The sequence below is a fragment of the Manis pentadactyla genome, chromosome 4 (assembly GCF_030020395.1).
Source record: "Manis pentadactyla isolate mManPen7 chromosome 4, mManPen7.hap1, whole genome shotgun sequence".
NCBI lineage: Eukaryota > Metazoa > Chordata > Mammalia > Pholidota > Manidae > Manis > Manis pentadactyla.
The window spans coordinates 141,747,445-141,768,299 of record NC_080022.1 but is presented as its reverse complement, the minus strand read 5'-3'; the positions used below and the strand labels follow the sequence as shown (position 1 = coordinate 141,768,299).

At 43.4% G+C, this 20,855-nt stretch overlaps 2 protein-coding genes across 2 annotated transcripts in view; one reads left to right on the top strand and one right to left on the bottom strand.

Moving 5' to 3' along the window:
* Positions 1–816: 816 nt before the first annotated feature.
* TLCD3A (TLC domain containing 3A) lies at positions 817–19,655 on the bottom strand. Its single transcript, XM_036906233.2, has 6 exons — positions 19,190–19,655; positions 6,897–8,017; positions 6,390–6,473; positions 3,988–4,192; positions 2,766–2,861; positions 817–2,360 (listed from the first exon to the last, which is right to left on the bottom strand). Exons 2-6 carry the CDS (start codon positions 7,016–7,018, stop codon positions 2,091–2,093), a joined length of 777 nt encoding a protein of 258 aa, XP_036762128.1. The 5' UTR covers positions 7,019–8,017; positions 19,190–19,655; the 3' UTR covers positions 817–2,090.
* Positions 19,539–20,855, top strand: part of VPS53 (VPS53 subunit of GARP complex) — a 163,977-nt gene continuing 162,660 nt past the window's right edge. Inside the window, exon 1 of the mRNA XM_036906231.2 lies at positions 19,539–19,761. Within this exon, the coding sequence (XP_036762126.1) occupies positions 19,675–19,761 (87 nt within the window). The 5' untranslated portion in view covers positions 19,539–19,674. The remainder of the gene's footprint in view (positions 19,762–20,855) is intronic.

The window sequence follows — 20,855 nt, the reverse complement described above, 5'->3', positions numbered from 1 at the left end:
GGGACCAAGAAAATTATTGGGATAGATGAATGACCTCAAGAAAAACCGGTGTCTCCTGAATTGAGGATTTCTGCCATAGTCGTAACTATTTAGTGGATCCAGGAGGGGCTGTGCTAACACTACATCTGGTACACATAGCAGAGATGTTTTTAAAGAATGAGTATAATTATCTTCTGCCTGGGGTGGGTTATCATGGTTTTGAAGACAAGTGGAAGCAGGGAATGGTATGTGCAGAAGCCTGAAGAGGTGAATCTAAGGTGCCCAGGGTTTATTACAGAACCCTGAAAACTGGTGAGTTAACTGGGGCTGCAAGGACAGGAAAAGGATATGCTCCATGACCTCCATAATATCCATATCCTCACTCAAAATGGGGCAGTATTCATGTACCCACCCAGCTCTATGGCCTACAGTTGGGTCTCCACCCTCCCAATTCCTAATTGGTATTCACCTAGGAAGAGAAGAATGAGCCTAAAGTTAATGACCCCTGGGCTTGAACTCTAGGACCCTGCAGTGTATCCTTGGAACCATGAATCACAGAAATATTAGAGTAAGGTATAAGCTAGGCCCTGCTGGAGGCTGAAAGCATTGAACACATCCCCCACTCACCCAACACCCCACCTTGGCCAGTTACATGGAGATGAGCACAGAGCAGACAGCAGCTCACAGCAGCCAGTCAAGTCAGGTTGGGGTTACAAGAGGACGGTACTGATGTATTTAACAGATGAGAGTAAGTCAGGAAATATTAGTGCAATTTAATCACCACAGGGGTGATTATATTATAAAGACACACTGATAGTAAAGTAAACAAAACAGTAAAAAAATTAACAGCATTTTATGGTTTTTAAACGGCACCCATTAAAGACTGAAATAGTCAAATTTGAGACACATACTCAATACTTCATAAGTTCATGGACAATGAATTAAAAGGCACTTTCAAAAACCAGTTTTTCTCTACCATGTGAAAAAAAATTCATGGTAGCAGTTTCTAAAACCCATCTTAGTTGGTAAGAAACAATTAGTGTTGGCACCAGAGGATCATATTTGCAAGTGGTAGATAAAGGACTCAGTCCACAGGACATAGTTTGGCCAGGGCTGTCTTGCACTTTCGCTCTCCAGCCTTCTGTGGCTAAATGACAGTACACTCACATAGGAGCAGGCTTTGGAACACAAGCTCTGGCTTATCAGGAGGCAGTCTAGATGAGACATTTTCACGGTGTGGAATACAGAAGTCCATTTCCACTTCACATGAAAAGGACAGTGTCAAACAGGGTTATCCAGTAAATAGCATGGTAGCCATCATTTTTTCACTTGGCCCTGTGGTTTTTAACAAGAGCATCCCGTGTGCGTGGGTATGGGGGCAGCTAGGCTTGAGGGGACATGCTTCAAAGGGAATAGCTTGTTTACAACCAGCTCACAAGTTTGACACTGGTCTTACCATGTCAGCCTGCAAAGGTGCTAGCCTACTGGCCTCCTTCCCTACTCAAGTGCTTCAGGTTCCCATCCCTGCCTCCTGCCACCCCCTGCGCCCATGAGACTTCTGATTGGAAGTCAGTAGACATGAGAATTCAATGTTGGCACATGGCTGAAAGGATGAGGCAAAGGACCAATGGCTGATCTAGTAAACAACAAAACTACCAACCCACAGCAATTCTCCTGGGCCACCATCACAAGAAATTATTTCAAGAAACAAGTTACCACTTGCTTCTACTGGCCTAGTATGTGTGGATACTGCCCTGAGTGGCTGGGAAGATGGGGGCCCAGACACCATCTGGTCCACCTACCTCCACACCTCATACCTCTACCTCCCAGAGCCCTTCAGATAAGACCTCAGGAAAGATCCTTGGGCTTGCATTGAAACTACCTTTTTGCCAATGGAGGTCTGACAGGATCCAATAGTTGTTACTAAGAAAAAAGTGCTTCTGCAAAAGGGGTAGGTTAGAAGAGGGAGGTAATATGAATATTCTTTAGAAAAACTCAAACTCATCTATCTGCTTATCAATACCCAATAGGCTGAAGCCACCCAGGACATAATTTGGTCCACAGAATACTGAGTGGAGGAGGCACCCACACCGCCTGCCTCCTGGGAGCCCTTAACCATCCTTTTTGGCTCGGGGAGTGTCAAAGAGCCGGGCTGCCTTCTTGCACAGCAGAGAGAACCAGTAGATCTGGGGAGCGATGAGGAAGGCATTGGCCACGTTGCAGTAGAAAGGGATATTGAATGGCACTCGGAGCAGGTGTAGTCCCTGCTGTTGGCCATAGGACCAGTACATGAAGGGGAAAAGAAGGATCCGACAGGCAAAGAAGGTGGTCAGCGTGAGGATTCCGTTCACCTTGTACAAAAGGGTGTGCTGCTGTCTTAGCTGCAGAAGAAGAGGGAGGGAGGATGCAGGGTCACCAAGGGTGGGCCTGCAGGGAATGCCCAGCCCAAGTCCCACATCAGTACAGGCCAAGCATCTAGTCTTCTGACACTTGTAGAAAAGATCACTGAGTACTGCTGTATTTATACATATAGTCTCATAGTTTTTCCAATAGAGATAAGCATGTGCAGCCAGGGAAAAAATATATTAAAAAATTGTATCAGATTTGAATCAGACATACAATTTCATCCCCACTGGCTTGGAAGACCAACTAACCTTTTAATCTATTCCAGGGTCTCCTAACCCACTACTCCTAACACTAAGGGATTTCTCCAAAACCCTGCCATCTACCAAGGGAAGCAGAGTCCATTCCCTCTGCACCATTCCTGCTGTTCCGCTCATACATGCCTGAATCAGAACTCTGCCCAGTGACACAAATGGAGTGCTCAGTTCCGCCGTGAAGATGCAGCCGACGAAAAAGTCCCCAAGGTCTTCCCTAAGCCTCTGCAAGGAAAAAGGGAAATAAGGAATGGAAGTCAAGGAACCACCGGAAGGAAAATTTTAACGAGGGCTGTCCAAGAGAATGACCTCAGAGACCGTGAAGGGAAAAGGAAATGCTAAGTGGGCCTGCGCATAGACCCACTGGCTCTTGTTGCTTCCATAGCAGTAGCACTGTGAGGGTCGAGTCCCTAGGATCCAGCGGCAACTTCAGATCGCCTGGCTGCATCACACACCAAACTTTCTCTGAATTTCAATGTCAGCTGGAAGTGCGGCCTCCTTTTGGGTATCTGAATTAGTCACGCCATGGGCGCTCCCAACAGTTCAACAAAGTATGTGCCAGGCCCTATGCTAGATAGTAGAGTCCCAAGGCAATCAAGAGAGCCTTCTTGAAGAATGCAATGCACTCTCCCTCTCCTTTTATCTTCCCAAGAAAGTAGTATAACAGAATAGCAGCTTTGACACTTAGCGCCACTATGAAATAAGTAAACTCTTAGAGCCCCAGTTTCTGCAGCTCTGGTATATGGCTAATAATTTATTAGTAGAAAGCTGTGAGCTTTTCAACCAAGCACCCATCACCCAAAAGGCACTCAGGAATTACTAGTTTCTGCATTCCCATTCCTCTTCCTTGTTGGGTGGGTTTGAATAGGGAAATGGATCTGGGGAGAAATTAGGAGGCTATGTGCTTGCTTTGTGACATCAAAAGAGCACAGAAAGTACTCCCTGGCACTATTAGAGAAACTTACCAGTTGACTGAGCTACTCTCATTTTTTAAAAGTGATTTTTGTGTTGTTTTGTTTTATATGTGTATTTTATGTTCTTTTTGTATTGTATGAACTAAAGATAGAACCTTTGGTGGAGGCTAGGGAATCACAGAGGGCTGGGGGCTTGCTCAAAAGAATAATGTGGGTAGGGAAGATCAGGAACCTTTCAGATTTAATCCTTTTCTACACAATATGCCTGGGTGGGGGCAGGGGGTATAAGTGGAAGCAGCTGGCACACAGAGAGTGGGTACAGTAGGAAAGGGAAGGAAAAGAGGGGCAATCCTGACTCCTACATAATGGTAAAGATCCCCAGCTCAATAGGAGAAAGCGAGTGACCTAGGCTGCTGCTGGATGTCCTGGGGCCATACCTGTGCAACTGGCACAAGGACAAACAGAATGACTGCGTGGTGTGTGATCATGAGGCGATTTTTTCTCAGGAAGTTTTGAAAAATGGTGAGGGAGTGTCTGTGGTTCTGATCTTGGGTTCGGTACCATTCACAGAGGTACATGGCATAGGAGTCATAGATCATGTATGGAATCAAAAGCCAGACATATTCTCGGGCAAGCCAGTGCCTGAAAGAGAACATACAAAAGGTCCATTAAATAATTATAGATACTAATTGTGACGACTCAAAGCCAACCTCGTCTGAAACACATTCTGCAGCTTTGTACTTATCAGCTATTTTTACTCCAAATACTTTACAATGATGCTGCTGAAACTGACACATACGGAGAGTGAAAACCTCTAAATTACAGGGCAAATTCATAAGCATCAAAGGCCAAAAGCAGGAATTCACTGAGCACCACGTGTTTAAGTAACTAGCTGTCACTATTTGCCTAATCTAGCTACTCATTTGTAATGGATTTTTATGGCATTTTGTGATACAAGCTTTGATATAGATATCTCTACAAATGATTCAACAGCTCCACCAAGAAACTGGTTAGATGGCCAAATCCAATATTTCCTGTTTAACTTTGCTCAGTTGCTCAATGTTGGGAGTTTCCTCTTCCACCTGCTTAAAACCCCACTTTAAGGAGTTTCTGGGAAGCAATCGCTGGCCATTTTCTCTACAGTTCCGTGGCTAATCCCAATTCCACTGATTGAGAAACAGTATGTCTAGAAATGAGCCATGGACTACCTTCTGGTAGTCAGATCCCAAAAAAGAAGACAGGACAAAAGACAGCATTCTCATTTTCTTGCCCAAAGGGGTTAAATCAATACTTGCTGAGTCAAAGGGAGAGTTTATTAGACTGTCCCAGAGTAGATTAGAAGCAATCTCTCTAATTTCTACAGTTTTGTTCCCAAATGATAACTAATCATTTTACTGCAAATGTATGTGGGAAAAAATATCTAAACTGAAATCATGTACTGTGCTGGGAAGGATTAGATTCACTCAGCAAATTTTTACTGAGCACTCATGTGTTAGATGGAAGAGCTGACAATTTAATTTAATGGTTCTCAAACTATCTGAACATCAGAAACACCTGCAATACTTGTTAAGGGCTCCTCTCCCAAAGACTCTAAATGGTAGCCTAAGGCTCTCAAATACCTATTTTTCATTTTGTGTCAGGTGATTTCCTACAGAGCCAATCTATGGAATTGCAACATTGTGAATATACTGTATAGAGGATGCCATTCAAATTTCTGTTCCTGACAAACTGGGAGTAGTCAGAGAGCTTGCTGCATGATCAGAACACTCAATTAAAACAAAAACTGAACCCAGCCAAGCAAATGATGTTAGCCTTTGGTGTGTGCAATCAAGGTCACTTGACCTATCTTCTCCCAGCATCTACAATTCATCGCCAATAATTGGTTTTGTTTAAAAAAAAAAAGGGGGCATAAGAAGGAAAGCATGAAAAGTATAATAGGATTAATCTCAAGTAAGATCCAGGGACTAAATTTGCAGGTCACGGTGAGACAGATGCCCCATTTGGGCTCTCCTTGCATCCCAGTCTCAACAGGTGAAAAGCAGGGCACTGCAGGGTGAACGTGTGATGAAAAGGACCAGCAAAGGCTGTTAGACTTTCCCTGCCCATTTGACTACTGCTCTTCAGCTTAACTGGGATAAAGTAAGAATAGTTCTAGTAAGATAGGTGGGGGAAAAAATGGCTTAAAAACAACCACCCACCCGCCACCATTGCCCAGGACTAAATACTAAAAGTAGACCACCCTGGTCTTTATGATTTGTTTCACTAGATACACATTTCCTGACCTACCTCTGGACTGTGCTCGAACACACATACAAGTCAGTCAGTTTTCAGAAAGCATTAGAAACCTTCTCATTGCCTTTAAGAAATCCAGAGGAAAGCCAAGAGCAGTATTTGTAAGGAAAGGGGAGGAGGAATTGTTCCTTTGCACTGAAGGGCTCTGCTAACCACACTGGTCATATCTTAGCCGATCGAATGCCTCAGAGCAGGACCCCAGTGAGAGCATTTAAAAGGACCAAAAGTCATACTCCCTCTTCTATTTTTCACACCTATATAAAGAACTGATCAGTGAACCACACTGTCCTCTTAACACACCACCTTAAATCAGACTTGGGCTCTGGCATTCTCTGGCATACCAATTCGGTTTACTTTCTATTAAGCTGGTGATGCTACAAGAGGAGAGAAGGTGATGGAAACTAATTATGGTGCCCACGTTTTCCTATTAATCAGCTAACAGCATGTGCTGATGGAGAACTAATGCGGTGAGCCACTAAAAGGTGGAAGCTTCAAAAAAAGGTTCGGCGCTGCTATTTGTGCTTCTTCCACCAGGTATTGGAGTTACCTGTCGGTGATCACGTCTTTACAGGAGCGGATGATGACGATCCCTGACCCGGTGGCCAACACAGCCTGCACTGAAGAAACCAGCCTGATGTGTGGCAGAAAAGACAAAAGGGGAGAGGGAGAGCGCGCTCAATCCGGTCCAGTGGACAGCAGAAAGCCCCAACTCTTCAACCTGACTCCCAGGCTGCCTGTGCGGAGAGGAAAATGGTAGGGCCGCCGCCGCGCTCCTGACCCCCAAAGCAGCTGGCAGATGTCGGCGGCAAACTTCCCTTCCCATCCTGGCCGGCGTGGGCAGCCGTGCACCTCCTCCCTCGCCCTCAGCGGGAGGACGCACAGGGTCTTCGGGGAGCTCTGGCCAGCGCCACGGAGAGGGGCAAGGAACCAGGGAGCAGCCCCCTCGCTTCCTGTCGCCCCCCTCTTCCGCCCTCGGCTCCGCGCAGGGGCTGGCGCGGCCGGGTCGCCCGGGAGCCTGCGCGCCGCCGGGCGGGGCGGGCGGCCTCGCCTGTACCTGGTGCTGATCGTCACGCGGTCGGTGTCGGTCCATTCGGGCCGCGCACGGCGCAGCCCCCAGGTGCAGAGCGCGAAGAGCCCAGGGAAGAAGAGTGAGCCCCAGGCCAGCGTCAGCAGCATGGGTGCTCAGCGGTCGGCCGCCTCGCTCGGCGCCCTCGGCCTGGCTCAGGTCGGCTCTGCGCGGCTCCAAGACTGGCCGCGGGCCGCCCGCTCGCCCCTATTTCTACCCTCCACCCTCCACCCCCGCCCCGGCCCCGTCTCCGTCCCCGTCCCGCCGCGACTCCGGCAGCCGCCGGGCGCTGGCCCCGAGCCCGCAGCCCCACTCTCCGCGTGACCAAGACAGCGGCCGCGATAGGCGCGAGCCGGCCGCGCGGGGCGGGGTCTCGTCGCCACAGTCCCGGGGCCGCGAGGCTTCCCCGGTTCCCCTGCCGGCGCGCGAGTGGGCGGCGGCGGCGAACTGTGGTGCGCGGAACCTGCGCCCCGACCAGCTGCGCGCCAGCGGCCGCCGGGCCGGGCAGTGGCGGGAAGGGCCGAGGCTCCCGCGGCCTCTGTTCCGTCACCGCGGACGCTACCCCGCCCCTCCCCTCGGCACCGGCCCTGCAAAAGAAATGCCCCGCACCTGCCACAGCCCTCCTCTCCTCCCCAGCCCCGGGAGAAGGAGCCGGGCCCCCGAGAGAGCCAGGTAGGAGAAGGCACTCGGCCGAGAGCCGCCCCCCCCCAAACAGGGCAGGGGCATTGCCCGGTGCGAACGGTGTGGAAGGCATCTCTGGGGGCAGGAAGGAGACGGCCCGTGGGCTTGGGGCCATCTGCCCGCCTGGCTTACCGACCTAGCACTTTTGCTTCTACATAGAGTCCAGGAAATGGTTTCTGCGGGCCAGAGATGGCTTTTCCACGCTCTGCCAACTGCTGTAATTTCTCCGGAGGGGGGTCGCTCCGAGTATTACTAAATGCTGCTGCAGAATCCAGCAGTTCTCCTCAGTCTACATATCCAGGTAGATTTGCTGCCGTACTGCAGTTCTGCCTCTTGCCTTTGGGTCAAGACACCGCTCAGTCTTGGAGCGTTTTGTTGTTGAGGACTGCAAGTTCTTATTTGAAAGTTCTCTGGCCAGGTGCCCTAAACTTGAATGGTTCAGAATTGATTGATATTCCCTCAGTACCCATCAGTAGAGTACCTTCAATATTACTGGCTTCTTTAAGACTTAGCAGAGTTACACTTTGCTTTTTGTTGGGTATCTTCCTCAGCTGACAAATGTGGAGGAAAATACAATTCATTTATGCCTACTGCAATCGAAAGGTACTATGGGTCTCTTCTAATCACCATCATGCAAACTGCTGACAAAAGTCCCATTAGAGGACCCTGGGACAGCTGGGCTCAGCTTCTCTGGGCCACTGTTCCCTCATTTGTGAAAGGAAGAGGCTAAATTACGTTTTTAAGGTTATTCCAGCTTTAAATTTTCATGATTCTGTAACTTTTGTAAGGTAACAGATGGTTTGTTAGATAACAATTAAGTTTTTCTGACATGGCAGTTACTGGTATAGAAACAGATATGTAGTAAACACAGCTTTTAACATCTTCCTGTATGTTGTTAAGATGAGGGATTTAGCCAACATTAAGGAAACAGAAAACCCAAAGAAAAGCCTGAAATTTCTTCCACTAAAGGCAGTATCTCTAACTTCCAAAGGTTTCTGTATTTTCAACATTTGCACGTGGACAAAGGACAGCTATCTGTAAACTTTCCATTCTCTCCAGGAGAACAAACCCTGTGCATCCCATTTTCTATTCCCTATGCATTTATCCCAGTCACCTCCAGTTCCAGCTTTTCCAGAGAGGGACAAGCGGTTACAAGTCCTTCTGCCTTCTCTCCTTAAAAGGATCAGCAACATGCACCAAGGGTGCTAACCCTTTTAAATGGTGGGAACTAATCTCTTCCCTATGGAAGAAGTTGCTGGTACAGTTCTTAAGGAGTCTATGAAATGAAAACAAAACAACAGATATTTCACTTATATAAAATAACAAGTAAAATCAGTCTCCAACACCATCCTCTTAAAGTCACCAGAATGTTAAGGTTGAATCACCAGAAAGTCAACAAGCATAAACACGAGGCCTTAGCTTTTCAACCGTTTGGGCAAATGACAAAGCCAAATGAAAAGCACCAAGCCTTTTTTTTTACACAAACTTCTACTCCCCCTTCAAAAGTCCTGAGTCAAATGTTTACTCCTCCAGAAAGACTTCTATCTACCTGTCTCCTCCAGGCAGATTTGTAAGTCTCATTTCCTAAACCACCTTTGCTATTCAGCAGCATGTTTTTATTTGTATGTATGTTTCCCCACCAAACTGTTAGCTTTTTGAAACAGGGCCATGTATTTTCATTGTTCCCTAAATTAGGCCTGACACATTGCAACTGATCGAGAAATGTATGAGACTTTTTAAAGCTAATGTTTACTGAGTACTTATATATGTGCCAGGCACTCTTTCAGACATTTTGCATGCATTATCTCACTGGATCTTCATGAAAAATCGGTTATCCACACTGTGTGTGTACAAAATGAGACCAAGAACAAATAAAAGATTGCTCAAGGTCACATTGCTGGTGGCAGAGTTGGGATCTGAACACAGTATTTCTGCCTTCAAGGTCAGTGTATTTAATGACTTTACTAATAACTTCAAACTAAGCAAGGAGAGTAGTTATTTTTCAAAATATAGTTTCTGATTAATAACCACTGTTCCTAATTGTTTACTCACAAATATAAATGTGTAGCATGGGGTTTATGGGCTCTGATGCTGCTATTGTTAATATCATTTTATATTTATATGTAATTTTATAATTTTTCAAAGCACTTTCACATATATTATCTCACGTGGTTCTCAAAATAACCCCGTGAAGTAGGTGAACATAATATTTTTGTTTTGTAGATGAAGACACTTAGATGCAGAAATGGTAAACTGACTTGCCACTCTATGAAGTGTCCAGACTCAAGTCAGAACTCAAGGCTCCTGATTCATCTTCCAGGAATGCTTAATGCTATAGGCTTGGGATTTAAGGAGTTTTTAATTATGCTTCTCTGTGGGTTTCAAGAGTGGCATCTGGTTTACTAGATGTCAAAGTAAGACTCATTTACAATCAGAGAGTCACCCTTTAAATGGAAATTTATAAAGCTCCCAGTTTTGGAGGGCTGTGCTGGGATTCTTCTGTGGTTTCTTCTGCCACCAGGGTATATGACCTGCTTTTTCATCCCCATCTGTCCCATTACTTTAAGCCCTAATCTGGATACCATTAGGGGACACGGTGCAGGACTCTCCCCATTCTGCTCCCTGGTTTCTCCAGCCTTAAATTGAAAATACCATATTTAGTTGTAAAACACTTGAGAATACTCGGATGAATGTTAAGAAACGTGATGTGCAGGCTGCTACCCTGGATCAAGGACATTTTCTTCCTATCCAGGAAAGGAAGGAAAAAAATGTATCTATAGGAAAACAATGGAGGTTCACACATGAAACATCTTCATATGGAGTTCTAGAGCTGAAAGAGCAATTGGAGGTCTCTATCTGCTCATCTGCTTAAAATATCACAGCAAAGAAAATGAAACTTTATTCTGAAATAAGTTATTTATTCTGAAATAAGTCTATTAATATAAAAATAAGTAATTAATATAAGAAATACTTTATTCTGAAATAAGTTATTAGTACTGCACTTCATTTCTGCAGAGGGGACACTTGAAGCAGAGACAGAGCAAACAAAAAAGTTTGTGGAAACTTTTATTTCCACAAAGGGGAAAATAAAGTGATGGGAAGAGGCATAGAGAGAAACATACAGCACAGGACGAAGATCCATTGGAAGAGGCTGAGATAGATACAGTTATGGGGAATAAAAAGGTCAAGATATACCCTTAGACACAGGAAAATAGAGAAACAGATCCAGAGATTGGAATTCACAAGTGAACAAGAGGAAAAGGGTTGTAAAACATGGAGAAAGGTAAAATGAGGCATACGAACAGAAAGAAAGTGCTAGCCTTTTATGGAACATCATCCCCTTTAGGCTAGCACCAACAAAAGGCATATTGTATTTGGTGATACATGGCACAACTAAAGAGGCAGCCTGCTCTTAGGACAGAGAATATGGCTGGGAGGAAGTTAACTGCCCCCCTCTTTTTTCTCCTGGACTTTGCACTCTGTAAGGACATCTGGCCAACATGGTCTTGCACTGCTACCCATATATGTGTTTCCCCTTTTTTCTGCATGCCTCTGATGGACAGGCAGGGCCTGTGGGTCAGGGAGGCAGCCATGACCTACAGCACTGGGGTTAGGATTAAAGGACCTGGGTTCCAGTTCTGGCTCTGCTACACATAAGCTGTATGGCATGTGGAAAGTACTTCACTTCTCTGTAAAACTGGGGTCCCTCTACCTACCTCATGGGGTCGTTGTAAGAATTAGATATATTTAAAAATACATGTAAACTATGTGCTGGGCACAGGCACAGAACTGTTTATCTTGGTATCTCTGTAGCCCAGTTCCTTGCAGTTAAATTTCTTATAAACATCTATTGGATTGAAGATGACCCAGGCCTGGCCTTCGCCAGGTTCCAGACTGCAGCTTCCTCAGTTTTACTCTGAACTACCTGCAAAAGCACACTGTGACCTAAGAAGTACAGTCACACCCCAAGTACCTGGCTCCTACAGTGGCCACAGCCGCACACCCCGGGGAAGTCCTTGCTCTTGTACACAGTGATAATGATCCCTGTCAGTAAGAAGCACAATTTACACAAAGAAGTGATTATAAAGTACTTGCCTTCGTGTATTGTTTTATATTTTGCAAAGCACTTTCACAAACACATCTCTTTTGCTATCAATGCAAAAATTAGCTTGTTTGCAGATAGTTGTACCTAACTAAAAATAGTGTGAGTTCTAAATTCAAGTTTAAAAACTATTCAAAGACAACAAACCATTAAGGAAATTACCTTTGACAAAAGTTAGAACCAGCAAATCGTTGTGCACAAATTCAGCTGCCATCCAGCAAATATCAATTGGAAAATGTAATAGAAAAAGAGAACCATTTACAATATTTTTTAAATTAATAAAATCATGAAATATGATTAACAAGAAATATGAAGACCTATGTGAAGAAAGCTACAATCCTTTACTGAAAGACATAAAAGCTGAAATAAATGGACAACATGGCCCTAAAGGGAAGATTCAATATTGTAAACATGAAAATTTCCCCAAAATTGATCTATAAATTCAACACAATCCCAACCAAAATCCCAATAGGTTTTTAATGGACTCAGCTCTTTGTAAAGCTTATCTGAATTAAAGAAAATGTGTAAGAATGTCCAAGAAATATTTGAATAAAGAATATGGGCGAGGGAAGGAATTTTCAATATATCAAAACATCCTACAAATTACAGTTAAAACAGTAAAGAAGAAACACATAAATCAATGGAACAAAACAGTCCTGAACTAGACCCACTAAATTTAATCTGTGGCAAGCACACCATACTTAGGAGGAAAAGAAGGACTATGCAAGAAAACTACAGAAGCTATTCACTTTCCTTCAGAAAAAATTAAATTACTTGAATAATGTCCCTCCAGAATTCATGTCTACCCAAAACCTGAGAATGTAATCTTATTTGGAAATGGGGTCCTTGCAGATTTAATTATGGTAAGGATTGAGATAAGACCATACTAGATTTGGGTGGGTCCTAAATTCAATGAGAACACCCTCATAAAAGACAGAAAAAGGACCCAGGTACAGAGAAGGTGATGTGAAGATGGGATGAAAGATTGGAATGATGAGTCAAGAGCCAAGGAATGCCAAGGGCTGCAGGCAGCCACCAGAAGTGAGGGGAGAGGCATGAGAGCGTTTCTTACTCAGAGCCTCCAAAAAGGAGTCAATCCTACCGGCACCTTGATTTCAGATATGGCCTCTGGAACTGTGAGAAAATAAATGTCATAATGCACCCAGTCTGCAGTAATATAGCTGCCCTAGAAACTAATAAAATTGCCTGCCACACCCCAAACATAAACTCTAGATGTATCAAAGGTCAAACAGGTAACACTATTAGAAAATTTTGAAAAATATTTTTATAATTCAGAGGGTGGAGAAAGCTTTCCCAAACAAGGCATAAAACCCAGATTTCATGTAGAAAAGGACTGACAGATTTGTGTACATAAAAACAAAACTGTGTATATTAAAAGGAACTATTAGCAAGTTAAAAGACAACAGTTTAGAAGAAAATATTTGTAGTATATAGCAGAGTAAGGGTTAATATACAGAAAAGTCAGAGATCCTACAAATTATGAGAAACACAAATGACCCAAAAGAATTAGTCAAATGGTATAAACTGGAAATACACAGAAAAAATACAAAGAGGCCAATAAAATCATTATAAGTAAATATTTTAAATACTGATAATACCCAGTATACATAAAGATACAAGGATATAGGCACTTTTTTCAGGGCTGGTTGAGGTACAAATATATAAGGATGTAGTATTGTTTGAAATAAAACATTAGGAACAATCTATTCAGTAATAAAGTACTAAGATATTTTATGGTATAATCACACCATGAAATATGTAGCCATTAAAAGCAAAGATAGTCCCAAATAGAAAGATCTCTAGAACATACTTTTAAAGGGAAAAGAACAGAAATCACCAAACAGTAAGTACAGTGAGATATAACTTACGATTTCAAATAAAAACTGTAAATGTAATTGGCACATATACTGCCATATGATCATGCAAAGAAAGGTTCAGAAGGAAAAACACCAGACTAACAGTGCTATCTCTGGGGAAAGAAATGTGTATGTATGGGTGTTGGTTTTGTGAGTGTGTATATTAGGGGAGGTAAATTAGGAGTGACTTTAACATTTTTTTCCTGTTCTGCATGAGTTTTCCTAAGAAAATGCTCATTATTTATATTTAAAAAATATAAAAGAAAGGAAAACCCTAATAAGCACCTAGAAAGTAATGGCTGTAATTGTTAAACCTGCTTGGCTTTCTTTAGAATGCCAATCAGTATGTGCATGAGTATTTTGAAATAGTTAGAAATTTGATGAAGAAGAAAAGCATGCTGCCATGTAAAGCACATGAAAGGCAATATTTTTAAAAACATGACATACATATAACATGTTTGGTGGTGGGGGGGGTCATCATTTTTTAAAGAGTCAAACTGTCACATAAGCTCTTGAAAAGCAATGGCTTTGATTTTCCTAAAATTTTTCTCTGCTGTCACAGGACAGCTCAGGAGGCTGGAGAAGCTTAAGAGCAGAAGTACTAGACTGTAGCATGACAGATCTTGGTGTCACTCTAGCAGGCCAGCACTTCAGTTGCGTGACCTTGGCTCCTCACCCTACAGTCCTACCTACCTCAAGGACTATGGTGAAGACTACAATATATGAAAACATTTCAGCTGTGCATAAGATACTCTGCAAATACACTGTATTGTATTAGTCCCTAACCCACTTGCTATCACTTAGTGTAGTGGATAATATCTGCCTGTAAAATGCTAAACTTTAAACCCGACAGACAATGCCGTTCTTAGGGCATTGAGGGCAGAGAAGAAGAAATTTGAGAATAAGCAACATGAAGATTTTCACAGGCAGTTGAAAATATGTGACTGACTCTTCAGGAGAGAAACCCAAGTGTGGATATAAAGGATGAGATTAATGATGTCTGTAAGAGTGGTCTCTCAAAGCCATGAATCTCAATAGGGTAGAGAAAGCTATCAGAATCTTGAACATATAATTATATTTAGGATATAAAACATTGTGCTGGCTTTCTGATATATACCTAAAAATGTTTAGCTGGGCAAAATATTCTTGGCTGGTGGAGAATAGATATCAACTGCAGTGATTGTAAAATAGAGATAAGGATCATACCTCTTATCAGAATATCATGTGTGGGAGAACTGTTCTCAAGATTTTTATATTGAGCAGAAGGTGGCATGGGCTTAAACAAAGTTTAAGAAATATTCATTGAAATCTCTCTTCCCTTAAAATTGAATGGAAACTGTTGTACAAATGTGTTTTTTTCTGGGAAAAGGATCTACATAGAGATCTTTGTTCATGCCATATGTTCTTCATGTCCTCCGAGGGGTCTAGATTCAAAATTAAGATTAGGAACTACCCATATAGAGCAGGAGAAGGGTAGTGGCTGAAGATCCCCAGTTCAGGAATGCAATAGAATTCAGCAGGAAGAAGTGAAGCCAAAGAAATATGAAAACAGTGCTGGATGTGGCACTGGCATTCTGAAATTCTTAAGGGTGTTATACACAATAATGGTAGCTACATTATAATGACTGTACTAGTTTAATGTCAATTTTATAAAACAGTGTTTTTATTTGTTGTAATATGTTAGACACAAAAATATTTATCATGTTGGCTTATGTAATTATCACTTTGTTGAGTAAGTGAAGGAATTACTGAATGTGAATGCTATGTAGCCAATAGGGAAACGTTCTAATTTAAAAGCATCTGAGCACTAGCATGTATGCATGACTGAATGCCTGAGCTATGACCGTGGGAACAGGGTTGCTGCTGAAGCTAGCTGGAGATTATGATCCGTTTAGCAAGAATGGGCATGTACAGAGAATCAAGAGTACCAACCAAAACGAAACTGGGTGTCCAGGATATGGGAACATTCGGAACTACCTGAATGTCAATCAAGAATAAATGCCGGTGTTTGGGGATATTCAGAAAACTCAGGAATGAAGGGAAGCAAAAGAAGCTGTCATTACAAAAAGCCATGTACCAAAACCAGTCCTTAAAGGAGTGCCAAGAAGACATTTGAACAAGATTTCATGTAGAAATTAAACTATATTTCTCCACTACAAGTTGGCCTGGGAGCTTTTGCCCCCTGGAGTGACAACAGGATCAAAGGTGATTGTGCCTGAGAGTCCTAGGGGCATTTTGGGAATTTGTGGGTGGGTATTTCTGGTTAACACACTGTTGGGGGAAGGAGCCACGCTACTGGCGTTTTGTGGGTAAGGATCAGGTAATTCAGATTTCCTGTAATTTTTTTTTTGAGAAGTTTCACAAAAAGCCCAGCTATTTAGGAGAAGGTCATCATGGACAGGGAAACGTCAATGGAAGAAAGACACTTTCTTGATCTTACAAGATAACATACTCTGCACAATGTCTACTTCATATATCACAGTACAGCTACTTCAAAAGCAATGAAATCAGTGGCAAGTGTAACAGAATTTTGGAGACTCCTTTTAGCAGGGAAAGAAACACTAAACTGACAGAAGCACATGAAATTTAGAGATCTCACTGTATTTCATTAACAAAGGCTGTTTTAAAACTACTTAGCATTTCCATCCTGTATACTTACAATTTTTCTGGCACGAGAAACATGAAAATTCCTCATTGGGGGTTACTGGGCTTTTTCCCATTTTATTCTGATGCTGTCCTCAGAGCACCCATGAACATCCCATTGCCTATAGTACTCCTTTACCAATCCATTCTTTTAGCATTGCCTGTTGAAGGATGGGGCCTCTAGTTTGTGTGTGTCTGTGTGTTTTAAGCATTAGAGACTGAATTTATGCCTTATTTGGTGAAATTTCAAAGTAGAAAATACGTTTTCTGTAATACTTTGTCATCAGCTGTACCCCATTGCACAGCATAACAGGAGCTTGGCTTTGTTTTGTGTTTTTTCGCCCAGCTCATTTGAGATATCACATGCTCCTTATTTTCCTACCCAAATTTTGCATCTCTGTAATACAATCTCCATATTTTATTGATCTGAAAAGCATGTAATGTCTTTCCAGGCTTCCTCCTTCTATTAAAGGTATTCCTCTTTTGTGTATCATAAATAAATCAGTCTAGCCTGTTATTAATGCAGTTTTTTTAAAGCTCATGGACTCTGCTCTTTTAGCTTTCTACACTTTTTGTACTATATAACTTTCTTAAATCCAAACTTATAATCATTATGGTATCTGCACAGGAGAAAGGAAGTAACTGAATTTGGAAGTTTGGGGCTGCAGGGGCAGTGCAATCGAGAGTTGACAGTGGGTCCACAAAAGAACAGTCAGTGGAAACTAGACAGCATGAATTTGTACTGGAGATAATCATCCTGGTTTCATGACTCTCAGAAGCAAAGCAAACAAATGTGGGGACTAGGGCTGATAACAGGCTTGGTAAATCCAGTCATGTCACTCCCCTGCTTACAATCCTTCAAAGGCTTCCCATTTCTTAACATGACCTTCAAGAGCTTCTACCATCTGTCCACTTCTCCAGCCTGTTATACCATTCTCCCTGGCTTTCAAAGTTCTATCACCCTGGCCAAATTCTTCCATCCCTGTGGCTTTGCATATACCATTCCTTTTGTCTGTCATCCCTTATTCCCACTCCTCACCCTTTGCTTCAGCTGAATAATCACTTCCTCAGAGCCTTTCCTGACCCCCAAATCCAATCAGCACACTATCAATATAGTCTCTTAACACAGGCCTTACTTGTCTTTCATTAGACCTATCAGAAATGTTTATTTGTATTAAAATCCTTCTCATACATAGAAAGAGCTCTGTGGAGGCAGGCACTTGGCCTCTTTTGTTGATTGCTAAATATTCAGCTTCTGGCCTAGTGCCTTATCACCAGCAGGGACAGCAGGAATAGTTATGAGAACTTGGGTAAGTTTTTTGTTTTGTTTTTAATTACATCCCCATTTTCTCATCTGTTAAATGGGGATAATGATGATAACTACCAAGCTCAGAACTGCCATGTAGATTAAAAGAGATAATGCATGCCTGGAAAATATTAGTTATTATTGCCATTATGCAAAATAAACTCTCTGAGCAACCAGAACTCTCATATGTCACTAGTAGGAGTGCAAAAATGATGCACCCACTTTGGAAAACAATATACCAGTTTCTTAGATAAAAGTTCTATAAAGACCTACCATACAACCTGGCAATCCCAATTCTAGGTATTTACCCAAGTGCAATGGACTTAATGTTCACACAAAAAAATCTGTACATGAATATTTATAGCAGTTTTATTCATCATTGCCAAAAACTGGAAACAACCCAAATATCCTATCAGGGAATGGATAAACAAATTGTGGTATATCTGTATGGTGGATTACCACTCAGCAAGAAGAAATGAACTACCAATGCATGCCACCTACTGCCAATGATGAAACACAAATGACTCATATTAGGTGAAAGAAGCCAGATTCAAAAGGTGACATATTGTATGATTCCATTTATATGACATTCTGGAAAAGTCAAACTATTGAGAAAGAAATGAGGTCACTGGTTGCCAGGGGAGGGGGTGGGACATAAGGGAATTTCAGGGGATGATGGGACTGTTTTAGGACTTGATAATTATGACAGTTATGTGACCCTATGCACTTATCAAAACTCATGGCATAAACTAAAAGGGTGAATTTTACCATATATAAATTATTTAATGTTAAAAAGTGAAAAGGTGGATGTAATTACCTTTTCCTTTAAAAAAAAAGCATCTTTTCTGATTACAGAACTACAGGTTAATTGTAGATATTTAAGGAAAATGTACAAAGAATATATTCCATTATCTTAAAAGTAGTATTTCCTTGCTATCATTTTTATAGGTGCAAAATACATGCACACATAAACTGGACCATGGTGTACTTTTTTGCTTTCTGTAATATATCAAGCACATTTTTCCATGTCATTAAATAATTTTCAAAATCATGACTTTATGGTTAATATTCCATTGTATGGCCGATTTATATTTTTAAGCCTTTCTTTATTGTTAGAAATTATATTGCTTCTCTCTTTTCTTTACTATAAACAATTCTGGTAAAATTAAAAAAAAAAAAAAAAAGCTCAGTGGAGCCAGGGACTCTTCCAGCTTAGAGTTTCAGAGTGTTTAACTGGTAAAACAACTCTTCCTTTGCCCGCAATTCTCTCATTGTCTTAAGTGTCTGATGGAAAAGTGGTTCCACAGGGTTATCTGGCCTCTTCCCTTTGTGGTACAAAGTCCCAGATACCCTAGCTTAAAATTGCATAGCGCTTTGTATATTTAACCCTCACCACTGGGTATGGCAAGCAGGGCAGACGGAGTAATTTGTTCAAGATCACACAGCTTATGAGTCGTGGAATGGGACTTAAGACTCCAGATACTCAAGGGTGTCATAAACATTTCCCCAGCGGCGGGGCTCTGCCTAATCAGGCTCTTTTACCCCCCGCCTCGAGTAGAAAGCTGCAGATACCCGCAGACAACTGCCGACAGATTGGCACACGGAGAACGAACTCCTGTCAAGTGGACTCTGTCTCATCCTACAAATCATCCTTGGCAAGATCGCCACTTACCAGCTGGGGTCATTTCTCCCCCGATGGCAGGTGGTCACCTACTGTCACTGACCAAGGGGGCCCTGGTGCCGGAGAGTCGCCAGCTTCGCGGCCAGTGAGGGTTGCTCCCGGTGGGTCGCGACGCTGCTGGGGCTTCCCCCACCCCGCCGCAGGGGGATCCTGCCGGGACGGCCAGGTCCTCCCCAACACCAGGCCCCTCAGTGAGGGGACGCCGCCTTCGGTGAGGTGAGGGCAGGGAGGGGCCGCTGGACTACAGGGCGGTATGGGGAGTCTCCCGGGACTGCCCCTACCGTCTCCTCCGGGCGATCAGAGGTCAGTCCTCCGCTATCCCAGACTGCCCCGGATCCCGGAAGCGCCGGGCTTCCCGGAAGTGCCGGGCTGGCTGTCAGAGCCGGCGATCGCCTGAGCGCCGCCGCGGGAGGGTTGCGGTTCTGGGGCTTGGGTGGCCGCTGGAGGATCGACTCGCGGTTGGGGTGGGCTGCGGGATGATGGAGGAAGAAGAACTGGAGTTCGCGGAGGAGCTGGAGGCCGTGCTGCAGCTCACGCCCGACGTGCAGCTAGCCATCGAGCAGGTGAGCGTTCCGCCCCTCTGAGGGGAGGAGAGTGCGGAGGACGGGGCCGCGTTAGGGGTGGGAACTGAGTGAGACGGGGAGGGAGCGGTCTACGGGCGGAGAGGTGGGAGCTGGGCGCTGACCGGAAAGGAAGGGTTGTGGGGGAGGTGATGGCGGAAGGGGGTTTTCGAGTGTAGGGGAGGGAGAGAGCTCTTTCTAGGCCTTGATTGTCTTTGGAGAGTGGGGCGTCCTGGTGGATTTGGGCAAAGGAGCTGTGCGTCCTCAGAGGATGAACGTAGAAGATGGGTAGTAACCTCAGATTCGGGGCGTTGTGGGTCTGTTCATTCATTTACCAGGCTGATCTGCTGCCGCGCCCGATTCTCAGCCTAGCCCTCTTGTGAAGGACTCGGAATTGAGGGGAGGGGTAACCTTAACTTCTGAAGCAGATCGCAGAGTAGAAGGGAATCGTTTGAAAACAGATCTCTTTACCACACTTAAAAGGCTGAGAATTCCTGCTGTTGATAGCCTGAGTCAGATTGAACAATATTCCCAGAGGTCTCCCTTCCCTGCAGGGCTCCTTGGTTGACTAAATTCTCTTTGCAAGTTGAGTTTTTAAGAGTAATGATATTCGAAATAACGATTTAGACCCTTGTACTTTATCAGGGTATTGCTCCTGATAAAGGGGGAAAATTTCCCTTAAAAGAATTGGCATAAGGGTATGATTTAAGAAAAGGAGGGTTATACCACATTTAATAACCACTGGAAAGGTTTTCAAAGTAAGAAATTACTACTATTATTACTAATAGTTAATATTTATTGAGCATTAATACTTACCATGGGTCTGCCACAGCACTAAGAAATTTATCTGTATTGCCCCATTTATAAAGATTTTTGGATGTGTGTTTTTCTAGGAATGGTTGAATTACCCATTCAAAGCATATTTGGTACAAACTGTGAGGCTACCAGAACCCTCGGCAGAGGGTTTGGTTTTTCAGGCCACACTGTTCCCCTCCCACCTCCATCGGCCAGAAGAAGACATACATTTCATTTGCTGTTTGGACCGTCATAGAAGCAGCAAATAATGCAGTCAGCTATTGTTTGACCAAGATTTTAGC

Coding starts and splice junctions, on each gene's coding strand:
- TLCD3A (XM_036906233.2), bottom strand. CDS start 7,018: ATGCTGCTGACGCTGGCCTGGGGCTCACTCTTCTTCCCTGGGCTCTTC. Junction 2,862..3,987: donor TCCTTGTGCCAGTTGCACAG/GTATGGCCCCAG, acceptor TTTTCCTTGCAG/AGGCTTAGGGAAGACCTTGG. Junction 2,361..2,765: donor TGGGCAGAGTTCTGATTCAG/GCATGTATGAGC, acceptor CTTCTTCTGCAG/CTAAGACAGCAGCACACCCT.